Source organism: Salvia miltiorrhiza, chromosome 2 (assembly GCF_028751815.1).
Source record: "Salvia miltiorrhiza cultivar Shanhuang (shh) chromosome 2, IMPLAD_Smil_shh, whole genome shotgun sequence".
Classification (NCBI taxonomy): domain Eukaryota; kingdom Viridiplantae; phylum Streptophyta; class Magnoliopsida; order Lamiales; family Lamiaceae; genus Salvia; species Salvia miltiorrhiza.
In genome coordinates, this window is record NC_080388.1 from 74,293,681 (window position 1) to 74,311,393 (window position 17,713).

At 32.0% G+C, this 17,713-nt stretch overlaps 3 protein-coding genes, 1 long non-coding RNA gene and 7 other non-coding genes across 11 annotated transcripts; 1 reads left to right on the plus strand and 10 right to left on the minus strand.

The window, feature by feature from the left end:
- Nucleotides 1–849: 849 nt before the first annotated feature.
- Nucleotides 850–2,423, minus strand: LOC131009343 (uncharacterized). The gene is made up of 2 exons (XR_009096434.1): nt 2,285–2,423; nt 850–1,029 (listed from the first exon to the last, which is right to left on the minus strand). It is a non-coding gene; the product is annotated as an uncharacterized LOC131009343 (long non-coding RNA).
- On the minus strand, nt 1,100–1,235 carry LOC131013779 (small nucleolar RNA snoR137). Its single transcript, XR_009097861.1, has one exon. It is a non-coding gene; the product is annotated as a small nucleolar RNA snoR137 (small nucleolar RNA).
- On the minus strand, nt 1,477–1,597 carry LOC131013763 (small nucleolar RNA snoR80). Its single transcript, XR_009097846.1, has one exon. It is a non-coding gene; the product is annotated as a small nucleolar RNA snoR80 (small nucleolar RNA).
- On the minus strand, nt 1,677–1,774 carry LOC131013755 (small nucleolar RNA Z152/R70/R12). The gene has a single exon (XR_009097838.1). It is a non-coding gene; the product is annotated as a small nucleolar RNA Z152/R70/R12 (small nucleolar RNA).
- LOC131013753 (small nucleolar RNA R11/Z151) lies at nt 1,818–1,913 on the minus strand. Its single transcript, XR_009097837.1, has one exon. It is a non-coding gene; the product is annotated as a small nucleolar RNA R11/Z151 (small nucleolar RNA).
- On the minus strand, nt 1,964–2,051 carry LOC131013752 (small nucleolar RNA Z157/R69/R10). The gene has a single exon (XR_009097836.1). It is a non-coding gene; the product is annotated as a small nucleolar RNA Z157/R69/R10 (small nucleolar RNA).
- LOC131013751 (small nucleolar RNA Z157/R69/R10) lies at nt 2,121–2,208 on the minus strand. The gene has a single exon (XR_009097835.1). It is a non-coding gene; the product is annotated as a small nucleolar RNA Z157/R69/R10 (small nucleolar RNA).
- A 1,456-nt stretch (nt 2,424–3,879) lies between the features above and the next one.
- Nucleotides 3,880–5,900, minus strand: LOC131009263 (peroxidase 3). The gene is made up of 4 exons (XM_057936550.1): nt 5,526–5,900; nt 5,233–5,430; nt 4,982–5,144; nt 3,880–4,492 (listed from the first exon to the last, which is right to left on the minus strand). Exons 1-4 carry the CDS (start codon nt 5,739–5,741, stop codon nt 4,080–4,082), a joined length of 990 nt encoding a protein of 329 aa, XP_057792533.1. The 5' UTR covers nt 5,742–5,900; the 3' UTR covers nt 3,880–4,079.
- A 2,832-nt stretch (nt 5,901–8,732) lies between these two features.
- Nucleotides 8,733–11,478, minus strand: LOC131009265 (peroxidase 27-like). Its single transcript, XM_057936552.1, has 4 exons — nt 11,216–11,478; nt 10,423–10,611; nt 10,157–10,322; nt 8,733–9,338 (listed from the first exon to the last, which is right to left on the minus strand). Exons 1-4 carry the CDS (start codon nt 11,420–11,422, stop codon nt 8,929–8,931), a joined length of 972 nt encoding a protein of 323 aa, XP_057792535.1. The 5' UTR covers nt 11,423–11,478; the 3' UTR covers nt 8,733–8,928.
- On the plus strand, nt 9,616–9,687 carry TRNAM-CAU (transfer RNA methionine (anticodon CAU)). The gene has a single exon. It is a non-coding gene; the product is annotated as a tRNA-Met (tRNA).
- Nucleotides 11,479–14,096: 2,618 nt separating the features above from the next.
- On the minus strand, nt 14,097–16,928 carry LOC131009264 (peroxidase 27-like). The gene is made up of 4 exons (XM_057936551.1): nt 16,603–16,928; nt 15,710–15,898; nt 15,445–15,613; nt 14,097–14,740 (listed from the first exon to the last, which is right to left on the minus strand). The coding sequence occupies exons 1-4, from the start codon at nt 16,813–16,815 to the stop codon at nt 14,334–14,336; spliced, it is 978 nt and encodes a 325-aa protein (XP_057792534.1). The 5' UTR covers nt 16,816–16,928; the 3' UTR covers nt 14,097–14,333.
- Nucleotides 16,929–17,713: the final 785 nt, after the last annotated feature.

A 17,713-nucleotide genomic window follows, 5' to 3' on the forward strand; every position in this document is an offset into this window, starting at 1 on the left:
CCCATTATTTATGGCTTACTTACTAAATTGGATTATCTCATTTTCATAAAATACAAATAATTAACTTTTAAAAAAGTATATGTTCAAAAGTTTTGAGCCATAGAATTGATCGATTATGAAAAAGCTTAGAGAGAAAATAAATTTCATTGATTTTTCTTGTGACTTTAAAAGTTAGGACTAGGAGCATCACTAAATTATTAGCTATTGACTCAAAGCGCCAATTTGAAAAACTTTTTTTTATCATTTAGTGATTTCAATATTTCTTTATTTGCCGCCCGTTCTAATTTATTTTATCTATTTTCTTCCAATTTTTTATTTGATAAATTAATAATATTAAATAAAAAAAATTAAAGATCGTGCTATAGAAGACTCGAACTTCTTAAGGTCGATTTACAGATTCTCTTTTAGGAGCAAATGAAGATCTAAGTAGTTTTATATTATTCATCACTATTGCCTCTATTGTGTTGTAACGTGTGATTTAACATTATTCGCAAAAGATAGTCCTAAATAAAAAGACAAAATTATTTGTTAAAAGTCGAATTTATCTAGATTCTCATTGTAACTGTCTTGAATAGATGTTGTGTACATAAATATTTAAAATCACAATTTTTTAGTTAATATTTAAAATTACTTGTTATGTATATATAAATAGGATACCACACCTCAGTGTAAAGGATACGTTTTATGTCCATAAAAATAAATTGATAATTTTTCCATCATAATAACCACAAATTTTACTATAAATTTAGAATTACTACAATATTTTCTTATCAACAATCATAAAGTAACATGACAATTGCCAAAACGAAGCCTCAAGACAAATACATACAAGTATACAACAATAAAAAATTTAAAGGGGAAAAGTAAACCAATTTTCATTATCGAACTTCACAGCTAATTTACATATAGTATCCATATTTATATGTAAATATACAACATAAAGAAAGTTAAAAAGCCAACACTAAACCAACGCTACAACCAAACTATCAACACAGCTGCAGATAGACCATCGTCTCTGCCCAAACAATCCTGCAAAAAAACCCAGATAGGAAATAGCAATACAGCAATAAAAGATATTTCAAATCGAAAATATAAGAAAAAATGTAGGAGGAGACAGGTAGTACGATGCCATGGAAAATAACAACATCGAACTGTTTAATACTACATATTTATCTATGCTTCGGAAACTAGAACACCCCTCACTTCAATTGAGAGAGTTCACCATATGAAGCAACAATTAAAAAAAAAGTAGTCAAAAATCAAGAATTCGATACAAAATTTGTAGAAGCCAAGCCCCCAACAGCAAACTGAGATGAATTCAAAATATGCATCGTTTTCAGCAAAGAAATAGAGGTGGGCTTAAACTACAAATCAATCTACGCTTTCCGTGACACGTTGATTGGAATGCCAATCAACGCAACGCCTATAGAAAGCAATAACAAAGAATTTATTCAAAAATTGAGATAATTTGATTGGAAATTTACGAGGTGTTTCCGGGATCTAGTGATATTGAAATCTCACCGATCAGGATAGCCACAATTAGTTATTGCGTCCGTGCCATTACAACTAGAGGAACAGATTATCCCCAAGAATTGGTAATGGACGCCAAAGTTTGAATCATATGAAACAATTTCAAACAGAAAAATGAAGAACATGGAAAGATTTTGACAAATAGATTTGCTCAGTGGAAGGAGAAGTCGTTAATTAGTAGGCTCACGGATCGGAATCCACTGCCCCAAAACACATAATTGTGCCTTAGTCTCATCATTGCAGATCTCAAGTATTGAACTGAAAAAAAAAATGAATTGATTGAGGAAAGGCTTCAGTGTGTGTAACAATCAGATCATTGATTACGAAATAATCATAACCTCACTGAAATCCGCTAAGATAATTATTTTTTTCATCATAAGCCAAAGTAAAAAACTAAATTATTAAAATGAGGATTTTTCAGGAAAAAAATTGAGAGTGTGCTCAGACAGCCAAGGGTTGTTTCGTCAAATGCAAGATCAGAAACTCTAGTCCACGAAAAATTGCATCATCACCACACACGATTTGAGAGGAGAAAACAATTGAGAAAAACAAAATTGAAGACCTAATTTTGACATTGAGATTAAACTTGAAAGTATGCTCAGACAGCCAAGGGTTGTTTCGTCAACTGCAAGATCAGAAACTCTAGTCCACGAAAAATTGCTTCATCTCCGCATACAATTTGACCGGAAAAACAAATGTAAAATAACAAATTAAGCAAACAAAATTCCAAGCATTGAAAATCAAATTAGAAAACCTTCCGTCGGATTTGGCAGATGGCGGAGGAGAGAGGCGGAGCGCGGCGATGAGGAGAGCAGCTGGAGATATCTGAATTGAAGAGACATGGAGCTGTATTTATGCTTAGAATTTGAGCTGCTGAGCTCGCTAGGGTTTTGGATGCGGAAATTGCTAGGGTTTTAAGAGAGATTTGGTAACGGAATTATGGGCCTTTTACGGGCTGCTATTTCAAACTCTGTTGGGCTGAAGGCCCGATATTGCAATCCATTACAAATTCTGGAAAAACTATTTTGTAGCCCAAATAATAATTTATTCATTTTCTTTTTATAAGGTGGGCTAGTTGTATTTTTAATAAACAAACTATACTCAAATTTTGGTCTTTAACTAAGCACTCATTTTTCTTATTAATTAATACATAAACTTTGAACTTTTTAACTAATAATTAAAACAATGTTATTTTATTTATATTTTCTATATTACTTGCGAGCAATATGATTTTTTCAGGTTGGGCAAACGATTAGAGAGCTGAGATGAAAATAATGAAGGAAGGTTTCGCCGTGTAGTCAACTTTGTTTTCAACATCCGACTGTAATACTCGCCGCTCACCACCTAAAATTTCAGCGGCCGCGTATTTTATTAAATGTGGCCAAGCCGGTTAGGATTTTAATTTCGGCCATATTTTAAGAAGTTCAAAGTTCATGTATTAATTGTTTTAAAAATTAGTATTGGTTAAATCAAAATTTGTGCATACGTTGCGTATTTACAGACAATTAACTGTTATAGTAATCACCCTTAAAGTTAAATTACTTATATGAAATCTACTGATACTGATAATTATTCTTATATATAGAGCATCATTGAGAAACCTACGAACAAATTATTATTATGTGGAGAGATGTTGAAGAAAGCTTGTTATGGAATTAAATATAATGACATTTTGTTCATACACATATATATGTGTGTGAAACAATATCTAGATCTAATTGAGTAGCACTTAGAGTGAGTTGTAAGAAAACATCTCAACCTAAATCGTACTAATGAGCTAAAGTGACTACTTTTATCGAGGAGACAGATATATCGCACATTATTTGTGAGCACTGGTAATTTTTATTAGTATTTTCTCTTAATTATATAATTTTTTTTCTCTCTTTTATACTTCCGACTGAAACATGTCGATAATATATATTGGACTATTCTCGAATTACTGTGTTTGAAATTTTGAATAAATTATGCACTTTATTAGTATAAATAATATTTATCATATCTTTTACGCTTTTTTTATTGAATAAACAGAAGTTCCAAAGGTCGTGTCATGGTGAATTTGAAGCTGAAATATTTTATTTTAAAAATTAACCGCTCTAAATCTAGACTAACACATTACACATATTTTATGCTTTTTTGTTTGTGATGTTTTTTTTTGAGAGGATGGATATACCACTAGTATTAATCGACCTTTTTTCTATATATTCATCAAACCACAATATTTAAACTGAAGAAGCCCTTGATATTAAACAACATTATTCTTTCATAAAAGTAGATGCCAAAATGGGAAAAGAAAAAGGCCCATGTGCCACAACATTCATAATACATATTCTACCATAATTAAGTTTGCAATTAATCAACAACCAACTTTCTTAATTTAAAGAAATCAAGAATCTCACTTTACATGGCACGAAGCAACATAAAACCCTAGATTTTACACATCGAACATAAATCATGGAAAATAAAATTACAAACTAATTGATCACAAAAGCTGCCGAAATATCTGACGTACGAGATAATTTTGAAAAAAGCCTTCCTCAAACACAACAAAATCAAGAATTGACAACGGCACAATGAGTTCGAATCTCGCCAACACTTCCGGTCTTAACTCCGACTCTGCCCATTTTCTCCATGGACGAGGCGAATTCTTGATAGAAATTATTGAGAGATCCATCCAAAATTTGAGTGATAAACGATTTCGTTCGTGAATCCGTCAACAATGCCGCATCGGATTGGAACAAACCTCTCCGCTTGAGCACAAGCTTATAGTAACTAAGGTCAAACGTCCGGAAACTTCCCGGGTCCATCTCGACTATAACGGTCGAGTTGATGAACTTGCACTTGTTGGCTTTCAAATTTGCAGCGTACTCGCTATCTAGGGCCGGATCCTGATCCCCGACACCCGTGAAATTGTACAAGCGAGTGTCGAAGGAGGTGCAATGGGAAATGCCAATCGTATGAGCACCTATTGTGTATATAATTAAAAAAAAAATTGTTTTAACGACGAATTTAACGATAAAAGACCATTCTAAATTAGAAGCAAGGTAATGTTACTTTCTTTATTTTATTTTTTCTTTTTTTGTTGACATATAGGAGTTCGCACTGCTTTGACATGTTAATTACTATCTTTTATAAAATTCAAATATCATTATTCTTTACCCCTATATTATGTGAAGATTGCTTAAGGAAACGGGATGATATCAACTGCAATAAATGCTATGCTTTTACCCATTGTGTAATATAAAAAATTGTGTCACGCCTAATTATTATTTTAATGAAATTTGACTGATTGACTCTATTTTCCTACATTGTGGCTTTGAATTTAACATTTCTAGACTTATAAAACTTCTGAATAATTATAGCTGCTCCAAATCATACACTATAACATTACGTTCGTTAACACGATAATTAAAATACGAGACTGAAAAACGACAAAAATCACGAAACTTCGTACCCGACAACAAGACGAGGTCCTTGAGATCGAGGCCCTTGTTAGCAAAATCGGTTTGGAGAGTGGTAAAGTTGCTAGTTGGGGCTGGAATTTGTGCCAATGCTTCCGAAGCATTTGATATCACTCCATCTCTACGCCCTGTTGGAACATTCCAGAAGGGACCTCCCTGCAAGGCGGGACATAAATCAAACTTTTAATAAGCGATCCCGAAATTACTTCTAGAAGAAGTATTATTTTTCTAATTCTATGCTCACCGTGGCCACCACGGAGTCTCTTGCGACCAACGCGATGACATCAGCGCAAGAGACTACGCCGGGGCATTCGGCCTCGAGCAGGGCCTTCACCCCGTCGATGAAGCCGAATCCCCGGAGCGTCTGGTTCGGAATCGCAACTCTCTCCGTTTGGTTCCCCGTGCTCGCAGTCGTGTTAAGCAGCACTGACGCATCACATCCCTACCAAAAAGAAAATCAATTTTAATTTTACGATCGGCCAAAAAGAAGAAAAAAAAAAAGCCATAGATGCTACATCTGATGAAATGGACACGTACCCTCACGAAGCAATCGTGGAAATGCATTCTAATAAGGGCGGCCGCAAGAGAAGGGGCATTCGGGATGTGCTTGTAGACGTAATCTTGCACGATTTTCTCGGCCTTCGGGCACGATTTCGCGTAGAAATTCGCCTCCAGATCGGCATGAGTAGCGACCGCGAGTAGCTCTAGCAGCAACAACGTCGTTGCGATTGCGAAAATGCCGAATTTCGCCATGTTTTGATGAAGTATAATTGATCTTGAGATAAGCCACCTTCGAATTTGAGATGTTTATATACTGTTTTGATTTACCAAATCCTTATGCATGGACTGATTTTATAGGCCATTTGGATTGATTAGGAAGCTATAACTAATTAGATAGGGACATATAGGCATTATTCAAGAAAATGATTGTTGTATATATATTTTATTCGAGTATTCTAACTAACATGCATTGTCATAGTTTAACTTTATGGAGTGGTTTACAGAAAATGATTTACTTTGAGTTTTCTTGATGATTCGATGGATTTGTTCAATGTGATCACAAAAGAATCAAATAATGAAATCTATATATGGTCATAATGCAAACCTTCTCCACGAAGCTCATCAAAGATAATTATTTGTTTTGTTATATATATGATTAGAAAATGGTTATGCTACAAATTCCTTTTAAAATATAAACTATGAACTCATGATCAGTTCTATATACCGAGATGTATAAAATTCGAACCCAGAACCGTAAATTCATCCAACAATTTAAAATGGCGATTCCCATCGTAGATCTTTATAATCTAAGTACTGAAAACATATAGTTCATAATTTATATTTAAAATGAGTTTTTATATCAAATATCTAGATTTTTATCATGGTTGATTTAACAGTAAATAAACCAACTTTGGCATTTTGCTAGGTAAAGTCAAGCATGAAATAGATTTTAGATACCCATTTGATGCATGACTCATTTTTTCTTTTTCTTTTTTTTTTTTTTTAATTTTTTGCATGACTCATTGGGATTAGGTAACAACATTTTGGAGCGGATTAAAAAATTCGAAAGGATAAAAAATAGTTACATATGCATGTTATTATAAAAGAATATTCAAAGATAGTTAAAGCAACATTAGGTAATTTTTTGTGTGGCTGTTGAGGCAACTTTTGTTTCAATAATGAAACCTACTTCACTTTGTGAAACCCAGCTCATACATGCATTTGTTGCAAAGAAAGAAATGAATGAGAAAATGTTGCAACTAAAAACAACAAAAATATTCCATTCGTCCATAAAAATGTTACCACATTGTGGACTGCACGAGTTTTAATAAAACATGAGTGGAGTTAATTAGTGAAGTAAATGTCTCATTTTAAATGTGAGTGAAGTTGTGTGAATCCTACTACTAGTAGTAATTTTTTATATTGACGGACCGAAAAAAAAATTATGACAAATTTTCCGTGAACACAATAATTCCCACAAATGAATATTGTAGCTGGCATTATTGACAGAAAAAATTCCAAAGAATCGACTTTAATAGGTTCTAATTGATTGAACAAAAGTAGTAATATTGTGTACTACCTAGTTTCTTTATGTCATGGAATGTGATTCTTTGTTTTAATATACACTCTTATATGTCACACACACACATACATACACACACTAGATCATAGGCGAACTTATGTGTGAAATTTTCGAAATTAATAGTTTAAAGTAGAATTATAAAAAGTGCCAAGTATAAATATTAAGAATGTAAATTTAGATATTACATAAGCTAGTGTGTTTTTTGGAAGATCATTATTGTTAATAGACCTTAATGGGCCTCGTTAAAGATGCTGGACCTTTAAGGGTTACGACTTGGGCTTGAGCCCAATAGTTTTCTAATTTTAGGATTATTATAGTATAGCATTCTTTCAAATAATAATAATAATAATAATAATAATAATAATAATAATAATAGGCAACTTTAAAAACAGTAAATTTTTTCAGAAAAAAATGTGTTGCTTGGTTACAAATCGATCCACTCGTGCGAATCTATATTATATTGAAAAAGCTAAAGTCTAATTTGATATTATTTTTTTTCCTTATTTCATAATTTTTATTAATTTTTTTATAGAAGTCCAAACTAATAATTTTAAGGGATATTTTAATTAAATAATTTATTAAATAGATCAACTTTTTCCCCACCAAATTCATCTTCAACCAATAAAGAGCTTCATTCGTGGAAAATTTCAGTTTGTTGAATATTAATTGCCGGCCTTTATTTTATTCTTCACATGCATTTCAACTTCAAATCACAATATTGCATTTGCACGTTGTGAAACTTTGATTTGTCGAAAGCAAAGATCCATTTAAATCACAATTTGATCCAATTCTCAATTTCAAAATAAGGAGATATCTCTCGTGCAGACGTCCATATAATACAAATCACTCATATATATATATATATATATATATTTTAGTAAGATACTATAAATATCTTATTAAAGTATTACTGATGTTCTATTAGAGTATGTGAGTGACCAACACAGTGAAAACGTTCACATATGAGAATTTGTGTTGCAAAATTACTTATTGAAATTATACCTAAACCTAATTATTAGGCTCTTCATTTAACGGTAACCAAAGTTGCATGTCATATAAATATTTTCGTATGGAAAAATGATTTTATTAGTATGTTAATATTAACATAAAGACTTTTCAGAAGACTCAAATTAAACAATATCGTGCTATATAATGTAAAGTTTTTAATTATGCAATTGACTTTGGATTATCGACAATTGGTAGAATTAGAATGTTTGTTTTGAACTTTAATTAATTATTTCGCCGGAGTCGAGCTATATATTAGTTAGGAACACGTGTTTCAGTAATTATACATTATTAAAAATTTGGGGGCTTCGACTTTAAGTGATTTAATTTATAATAAGTGTAATAATATGAACTGTTCAAACGTGCAAGAGTCTACACTAATGAGCTGTAGAGGTTGACATTGAATTTTTGGGGGAAACAATTTTAATTAGTTGGATTCTTAACTTAAATGTTTTATAATTAGTCGAATTTTAAAAATTTAGAAATAAATAAAACAAAACAAAAACATATGTTATAATTACAAAAAAAAAAAAAAAAAAATTGGGGGTGTTAATTTGGCAACAATTAATCTTGTTATAATTACATAATGAACAAATGCTTGTGCTTTAATTATCATTTAATTCAAATTAATTTACTTCAACAATCAACTACACATGTTGAACTTGAACACCAACTTCATTAATCACAAGGTTTATTTGCATACAAATCTTGCAAAAGAATCAATCACACCACCAAATCAATTAAATCAAGAACTCTGAAAACAAATGACCCACAATCACTAAGTAAAGATGCAATTAAAAAAACAACAACAACTTAATTAACTAAAACGAAAACATCAATTAAACTCAATGGTCAATTAATAGCAGAGCAAATCCTCCTAATTTGCCCAGCATTGCCCGTTAGAACACCAATCTTCCCCATCTTCACCATTGAAGTAGCAAAATCCTTGAAGAAACTTGAACTCCCTGCAGTGGTGGAATGTTGTTGCACATATGCATTTGTCACATTGTTGTTGAGGAGAGCTGCATCAGTCTCGAAAAGCCCTCTTCGTTGCCGGACAATCGTGAAATAATCGACGTCGAATTCCTGAGAGCTCCCGGGGTCTATCTGGATGATCGATGTCGTGTCTCCAACGGGGCATCTCCTCTTCAGAGCGGCCACGTAGTTAGGGTCCATGCTGGGGTCCGCATCGTTCCTGCCCGTGAAGTTGTAGATGCGGCTGGCGATGCTGGGGCAGTGCGAGATGCCGATTGTGTGCCCTCCTAGAGAAGATTCGGCCACTATTAGGTTAACGATCGAGTCCGATAAATTTTAGAATAAATCTATACCTATTATAAACTAGTCTTGTTTTTGAGAATTTGGTCTCGTCACTATTATATTTCTATATGTTAATTATTGAAGAGCAATCGTGTTATATAATATGCCATATTTATCAATTATTACTAATTACTAATATAAAAGTAAATGTATACGGGCAAATTTTTATTATACCTATTATATATTGTTTAATATTATTTTCGAGTACGATTTATAACATCAATCAGAGTGGCGCAGCGGAAGCGTGGTGGGCCCATAACCCACAGGTCCCAGGATCGAAACCTGGCTCTGATAGTTTGATGAGAGCAAGCTTCTAATATTTCCACTCCAATTTTTTTTTACTATTTTGAAAAAAAGGCTAATTTCGTAATTTTAATATATGTACTTATGTTGATCTATTTTGACATACTAATATACAACCTTTTTCAATATTTTGATATAAAATAGGATTATTTACGTACCTAAAATTCTTTTTTGAACAAAATGATAATTTTGTAATTTAATAGTATATGTTCTTATGTTGATACTTTTTTGAAAAAAAAATGATAATTTTGTAATTTAATGTATGTACTTATGTTGATATATTTTGATATAATATACAACTTTTTTCAATATTTTCATATAATTGTGATATAAAATAAGAGTATTTATGTCTCTAAAATTCTTCTAAGAATAATTTTGTAGTACATATTATATTTTTTAGTAATTGAAATTCTATATGATAAGGATTTGAAGGAAATAAAATCATAATAAAAAATTTTACCTGACAAAACAACAAGATCCTTCACACTCAAACCCTTTGCAGCAAATGATGAAATCAATTGACTAATATTGAAATTTGGAGGTGGCAAATTAGCAAAAGCATCATTCAAAAGTGACACAGTTCCATCTCTTCGTCCCAAGGGAACTGACCAAAATGGTCCCTTAATCTGCAAAAAAAATTAAAAATTTAAGTTGCTATGATTATAATATAAATGACTTAGAAATAAAATTAGTATTAGTGTGATTTTATATATTAAAATTAATTACTTGTAAAACTGCATCTCTAGCAACTAGAGCCAGAATATCGGCACACGATACTACTCCAGGGCACTGTTTTTCTACTTCAATTTTTACGGCATCGATTATTTGGAACCCTCGAAGACTCTGGTTCGGGAATGCATCTTTTTCTGCTGTGTTATTCGCCGTTGAGTTTATTAGTATGGATCCATCACAACCCTGTCAACAACAAAAATTAATTAATGCATTGCTATATTTGTTATATATCCTTCCTTTAACGTAATGAAGTTTCATATTTGGTTTTAAAAAAATAAATCATCATATTTTGATCATAAGTAATATATGCCAAACAATGTTTGGTTTAACTCTATTAGGTTTGGATGGAATTAAGCAAAAATCCTAGTGATGCTTGTGATAATGTTGAGAGATGTCAATCATGTTACATTCAGGGGCGAATGCAGAAAAAATCCTTGATGAAAGGTATATTTTCTACATTTAAAGTTTGAGATGGAAAAGACATTTTTTTTACGCGTTAAATTTGTGATGGGGGATATTGCACAATGATTCACATAAAACATCAATATTTGACAATTATTCATTTATATCGACTGCAATCAGTGGTGGACACAAGGGTGGGGGCTAGCACCCCTACTCTTCTGTCCACCACTGGTTGCATTGCAATCGATATAAATGAATTGATGATGCATGCCACGCAAAATAAAGGCATATACAAAACTTGTAGTACTATCACATAATTATATTAATTAATGACTTAGCAAAAGTAGAAGTTCGAGAATAGAAAAGGGGTAAAACGACAATGTACCCTGACGAAACAGTCGTGAAAGTGCATTCTCAAGAGCGCCGGCGCAAGCGATGGTGCACGAGCAATCAACTTTGCAGTTGTCCGGTTAACAATGGCTCCTAAATTAGGACACGTCTTCGAGTAGAAATTGGCTTTGAGGTTTTGTGCATTAGCCTCCAAAGAAACAAAGACTAGAAAGCAAAGCAAAATAAGCTTTGAAATTGCCATATCTATTAGTATTTATGAATGTTGTTACGCTTAATTGGTGATTAATTTGGATAGAATGATGCTCCTTATATAGTGGTTTAGTATGTTGTATGAAAACATATTTAGGGCTTGACTTTAAGAAATTTAATTCATTTTTCTCGGTGCAATTATTGTTATGCTTGGTTGGATATTTGTAATATATTTATTACATTGATTCATAAATTTGATTTTGAATACTATAGCGTTACCAACCATGCAAAATACAGCGAGTTTGTTGAATTGTTTTGTGTTTTTGACTTTGCCACTTTGCGCCAAAAATATGTTGTCGTTTTTGTTGCTAATTTTGTGTTATTTTGACTTTGCTTCTTAAAAAATATATATATATATAAATAAATATAAATATAGCAAAAGGAAGGAAACCGTATAATAATTAGCTACCAAGTGTATAAGAAAACAGAAAAAAAAAAAAAAAAAAAGAAGAAGAAGAAGAAGAAGAAGCTTTTTTAGCCATTAATATATTAAAGGAAAATTTTCTTGATCTAAAAACCTTGAATTTGCGGTTTTAGTTAATTTTATTCTAAAAAACTTACCTTTTAAAGCCAATTTATATATTTATGCAAACTTAAATAACGCTTCATTTTAGCTCTATAAAAGGATGTGCCATGTGTGGCTAACTGCTATCAAATTAATTCATTTAATTTAAAAGTAGCTCATTATTATTTTTGACATAAAAAATAGCTAAATATTCAATAGATCTTGAACTTTGAATTTGCTCCAAAAAAAAAAAAACTCAATAATTAATTTTTACCTTTATTGCGAATGAAAATGCATGCATGCTAATTATTCTTGAACTTATAATAATATATATTCTTGGTGGTCAATTGACCCTAGAATTAGGGGTAAACCTTAACTATGTTAGTTGGAATCTTTTATACTTTTTTAATTAATTAATTTAGGAAATTGGAATTAAAATATATTTCTTTAGGAATGAGCTGTGATGTAGCTTAATACTATATAGTTAAGTTGGTAATTTTTATTTTACGCACGATGCACCCACGAAAACCCACTCGATAACTAAATTAAGAAGACAACCAATGATATATCTTTTTCATGCATTGTCTTTTATTACTATTTTAATTTAATTTAGTAGAAAACAACACATTCAATAAATTAGTATATACTTGTTATAACTCTAAAAAAAAAATAGTTTTCCATCATTAAACCGTCATTAAATTTAATGGGAAATAGAACAGTACGACCAAACATATCGCGACCCTTGTCATTCCGTCGTGGATTTTGAAAATTCTGTAGTTAATCTTTTTTTGCTACGGTTTAGCTACGGAATTTTCTGTAGTTAATTTCGATTTTTTTTATAGTGTTTATTCCTTTTTTCATTCATTGAGGATGGTGCATCATCATACATGTGCATATTTTATACTCCATATGAATATAAGAAAAATTTATCATATCAATTTTTTCTATGTAGAGGTAGTTTTTGCTAAATCAAAATTCTTGGACGGTTAAAATCACTAAATAGGTTAATTTTTATAGCAAATTAATTTATAATATTTCATAGTATTTGGGACTTGGACTCATTTGAACCACTAATCCCTATATGTACACGATGAAGTTTAGTTGTCACACTTTATTTAAATAACCTCACTTTCAAATCACAATAACTTGCTTTGGCATGTTCTATATATGGGTAATAAACTAATGAAGATGACGAATATTAGTCGTGACGCAATAGTCTAAAGATATATCATGTCATTAGTTAATATATATGTTGCTTCTCTCTTAACTTTTATGAAAATGATTGTGTCAAATTTAAGGGAATTAATTAACTAGAATATACGCATTGTGCTATTGAAAATGTTGTACATTTCGTGTTTATTGTTAACACAAGATGCTTTTACTTAGCTGTCGAAGAAATATTTCCTATGTATATGATTTCGAAAAAGGAAACGTATTCAATTCGATCTTTTGATGATGTCCCCAAATTAAATACGTACATGAGATCATATGTATATTCCATATTTTTGGAGTATCACTCTTCAATTTTAAAAATGCGCCCCCTCTAGATAAATATCAGTCATAGGATTTGAAAATCCAACGTTACAAATTTATACTCATTTCTCAGCACATTTGTCCATTCCCTATATATATATATATATATATATATATATATATATATATTGATAAATCAACAATACTAAATAAAAAAATTTAAAGGTGGTGCAGATATTTTTTATTTCCACATCATCCATGTCATTTGATTATTAGTGTTGATTAATGATTAATCCATTATTAGTCGTATTAATTTTCGGTAATACTAATTAGGGCTAATTTTTGATACAATGTACAAGAAAACTGTAAAACAGAGAATTCGAAAACCAAATAGTTGTTGTCTTTATAATATTGATACCGTCTTCACATTAAGTATTTTGTTATGAATTTTTTTCTTCTTCTAAATAAAGTGTTTTATTTTAAATTTCATGGTAAAACGATGCATAACTTTCCATTTTGCTTATAACAATGATTTTTTTTTGTTTTTTACATTTTCAATTTTTCGTACAATAATTATGGATAAAAAGAGGAAAATTATCCACTTTCTTGATATGCGTATTTTGACTGTATACGAAAACAAAGGATCCAAACCAAACAATTAATTAATCAATTAATCAACACTAAAAAATTTAGAAAATGTGCAAACCAAGATCTTTATTACATTAGTCAACGGTCACAAAATATATAGCACGATGCATGCTCTACAACCCAACATAATTATTCCCAAAAAACCATACAACATTTTGAATAATCAAGAATTGCACATGCACTCCGACAATGCAACTCATTCGTGCATACAAAACATAAAAAAAATTAAATTAAATCAATTAAAAAGCACATTTTTTTTGCACCAAATTAAATTAAATTAATTAACAAAAGCACATCTTCTCCTCACCTCCCCTTGGCTCCCCGTGATCACGCCGATCTTGCCCATTTTCACCATGGATTTGGCGAAATCGTTCAAGAAAGTGGAGCCCTTGGTTCTTGCTTGGCGGAGGACGTAAGCCCTAGTCTCGTCGTCGGCGAGGAGGGCCGAGTCGGAGGTGAAGAGGCCTCTCCTCTTGGCGACGAGGGTGTAGTAGTCCTCGTCGAACGTCTTGAAGCTGCCGGGATCCATCTCCACCAGCGTCGTCTGGTCGGTGGGGGAGCACCGGGTCCTCAGCCGGGCCGCGTAGTTCGGGTCCAACGAGGGGTCGCTGTCGCCTCTACCGGTGAAGTTGTAGAGGCGGTTGGTGAAGCTCGAGCAATGGGAGGTTCCGATGGTGTGGCTTCCTGTTGCATGTGCGTATATGTGTCAAAATCGTCACTAAAACATCTTAACAACAACTTTTGTGGTCGTCGGTAAGTTGCAGCTATATCAACCGTCGCTAAAATTTACAATGACGGCGACAAAATATGGTCACTGTAAATCAAATTATTGTAACAAACGATGTAGCTTTGAGATTGTACGATCGTTCAATTTATAGATAAGGACAGACTCAGAAAATTAATTTTGCGGGTAGATAAAGTCATATTTTTTTGAAAACGAGGCATGTTAAAATAAAGAAATAAAATAAAAGGTACAAAATATATAGATATAAGGTAAAATTTATATTAGGCGTACAAAAACTTTTGGTTATAGGTCGAGATCGTTACTTTTAGAAGGGTATTTTGGTCATTCTCATTTCTTGATGCATCATCGCTATTCCAATACTTTGTATCTAATTATTTTAATTTATTATCTTATCAATATTATTAACCCAAACGAACATATGTATTACCATTGAAGCTTAAAAAATTATATACCGTCATAACTAGGAATATATCCTAGTTAGTCAATAATATTCCATCATAATAATAGCTACCAACTAAAAGAATAAAACTTAACCTAACAAGATACAATCAACCCTAGCTAGTCAATATTTATAAAATTAACTACTAAAACATATGTAGAAATTCGACATTGAATAGAAAAACAGCAAGATCAATTTTATCACCTGACAAGACAACAAGATCCATTGAGGTCAAGTTCTTAGAGGCAAAAACAGCTTTCAATTGAGTGATGTTGAAGAAAGGGGGTGGAAGATTAACCAACGTCTCGTTGGCGAGCGACACTCTCCCATCCCTTCTTCCCAACGGCACGGGCCAGAAAGCCTTAGGGTTAAGCTGCATGCAGACATATATGAAATACGAGATTGAAATACTATTTTTGAAAAGAAAATGGATAAACGAGGATTAATTGTCATTTAAATTATCGCTTACAGCTAAAGTAGCATCACGGGCAACGAGAGCCAAAATATCCGCGCAAGAAACTACGCCGGGGAATTCCTTCTCCACTGCAGTCTTCACTCTATCAATGGATCCATAGCCTCTTAGAGAGAGATTGGGGAATCCATCTTTCTCAGCTTGATTGGTTGTTGTTGAGTTTATAAGCACGGAACCATCACAACCCTACACAAATTATTGCCACATCATCATTAGGCGGAGTTAGGGGCGGATGCGGAAAAAAAAAATCCCTGGTGCTAGAGATATGCTTTTTTTGCATTTTGCGTTTGAGATTTCGAAAAGATAATTTTTTGATTTAGTGGTGGGGTAGTTGTATAATGATTCACACAAAATAATGATAATTTGATTATTTTAAAAGAACAATAATGGAAAAAAAAAAAAAAACATTTGTTTGGTGAGGGCTTAAGCCCCCTTGGCTCTTTTTGGGTCCGCCCAAGGGCGAGGGACAAACGTGGAAAAATAATTAATTAACGAGGGGAGCTAAAATTAGGGTATGAAAAAAATTTATACATAAAAAATATGGGAGGTGTTTGACCCCCTAATTAATCCACTCGTGGCGAAATAAGATAATCATATAAAATATCGATAATTTGACAAAAAAAAAATTATATAAAAAAGTTAATATCTCTTGTTTGGTGGGGGCTTAAGCCCCCGGCTCCAAAAAGGTGCCAGTAGTTGGACGAAGGGCAAACACAAAAAAAAAAAAAAAAATAGTTAACAAAGAGTTTATCTATATAAAAGAATTGGTTGGGCCCCCCTAATTAATATATCCACATGTGGGTGAAGCTGAGTGACGATCTCGTGACTGAAAATAATTAACGACTGCATGTATATTCGAACAAAGAAAAAAGAATACGATTAACGCGTACCCTAACAAAGCAGTCGTGGAAATGCATCCTGAGGAGAGGAGCTGCAAGAGTTGGCGCAACGGCCATAATTTTATCAGTTTCTTTCTTGACGATGGATTCAACCTTTGGGCATGTCTTGCTGTAGTATTTGAGAGATAGGCTTTGAGCATTGCATAGTGTGATGATGCCTAGAAAGAGAAGAGTGAGAGAGAAAAGCTTAGTTGAAGAAGCCATTGATCTTCAACTCTCTCAAACTCAAATTGTTTTAATTGGTGGTTTTCTTTGTTTGATTGGCTTGTATAGTAGTGGTAGGTACATATATATACACATTTATATACATATATGATGATGGTGTAGGGCTTAATCAACATATATAAATTTGTTGTAAATTAGTTGTCACTTGAGCTAGTGATGCCAATTGTGGATTTAAATTTTATTGATGGGATATCTTAGTTAGGGTTGACTTTGATCTTAATTTAGCTATTAAATTGGGGTTAACATGGGGTGTGTAAAGTTACCTTTTCTTGGTGTCGGCTTAATACAAACATTAAGTTATAATTAGTTGGGATTTGGTATGATTGTAACAAATAATTTGAGTCTCATTCACCTTAAATATTGAATTATTTGATATTACTATTTTAGTAAAAACTTAAATAGTACTCTTCCGTAATTATTCCTCACATTTTTAAAGGGGATTTTTTTTTTGTTAACGAATGAAGAACAATATATTAATATTTTCTTTTTACAATTATTATCAATTTATCATATGATTAAAAAAATTGTCACTTGCAACGTATATATAGTCAACGACCACTTTTGTGTTAATATATAGTATTATATAATTCTTTGATAATATAATTTTTTTATTCTCTAATTTACAACCTTTTGACACAGTGATACAACACATATACTAATAATTGGATCAGATCGATGCACTTTACTAATTTAAAGCAATTATGATTTAATTCCATTTATAATTAGTAGTAGGTTTGTGAAATAATTTAACCTATCTTATATTACAAAATAATTTAAAAGCAGGTAGATCTAGCAATATTAATTAAAGTATGTATATATGCAAAGTAATTATAATCTAATTAATTAAAGACATGTTGTCACCCTTGAAATTTATACA

What these genes read in the sequence shown, in the direction of transcription:
- LOC131009265 (XM_057936552.1), bottom strand. Translation starts at nt 11,422, where the DNA reads ATGGCAATTTCAAAGCTTATTTTGCTTTGCTTTCTAGTCTTTGTTTCT. An exon ending in CTAGAGATGCAGTTTTACAA is followed by an intron (nt 10,323 to 10,422) that starts GTAATTAATTTT and finishes TTTTTTTTGCAG; the next exon opens with ATTAAGGGACCATTTTGGTC. An exon ending in GGATCTTGTTGTTTTGTCAG is followed by an intron (nt 9,339 to 10,156) that starts GTAAAATTTTTT and finishes AATCTTCTCTAG; the next exon opens with GAGGGCACACAATCGGCATC.
- LOC131009263 (XM_057936550.1), bottom strand. Translation starts at nt 5,741, where the DNA reads ATGGCGAAATTCGGCATTTTCGCAATCGCAACGACGTTGTTGCTGCTA. An exon ending in TCCACGATTGCTTCGTGAGG is followed by an intron (nt 5,431 to 5,525) that starts GTACGTGTCCAT and finishes TCTTTTTGGTAG; the next exon opens with GGATGTGATGCGTCAGTGCT. An exon ending in GAGACTCCGTGGTGGCCACG is followed by an intron (nt 5,145 to 5,232) that starts GTGAGCATAGAA and finishes CCCGCCTTGCAG; the next exon opens with GGAGGTCCCTTCTGGAATGT.
- LOC131009264 (XM_057936551.1), bottom strand. Translation starts at nt 16,815, where the DNA reads ATGGCTTCTTCAACTAAGCTTTTCTCTCTCACTCTTCTCTTTCTAGGC. An exon ending in TCCACGACTGCTTTGTTAGG is followed by an intron (nt 15,899 to 16,602) that starts GTACGCGTTAAT and finishes TAATTTGTGTAG; the next exon opens with GGTTGTGATGGTTCCGTGCT. An exon ending in CCCGTGATGCTACTTTAGCT is followed by an intron (nt 15,614 to 15,709) that starts GTAAGCGATAAT and finishes GTCTGCATGCAG; the next exon opens with CTTAACCCTAAGGCTTTCTG.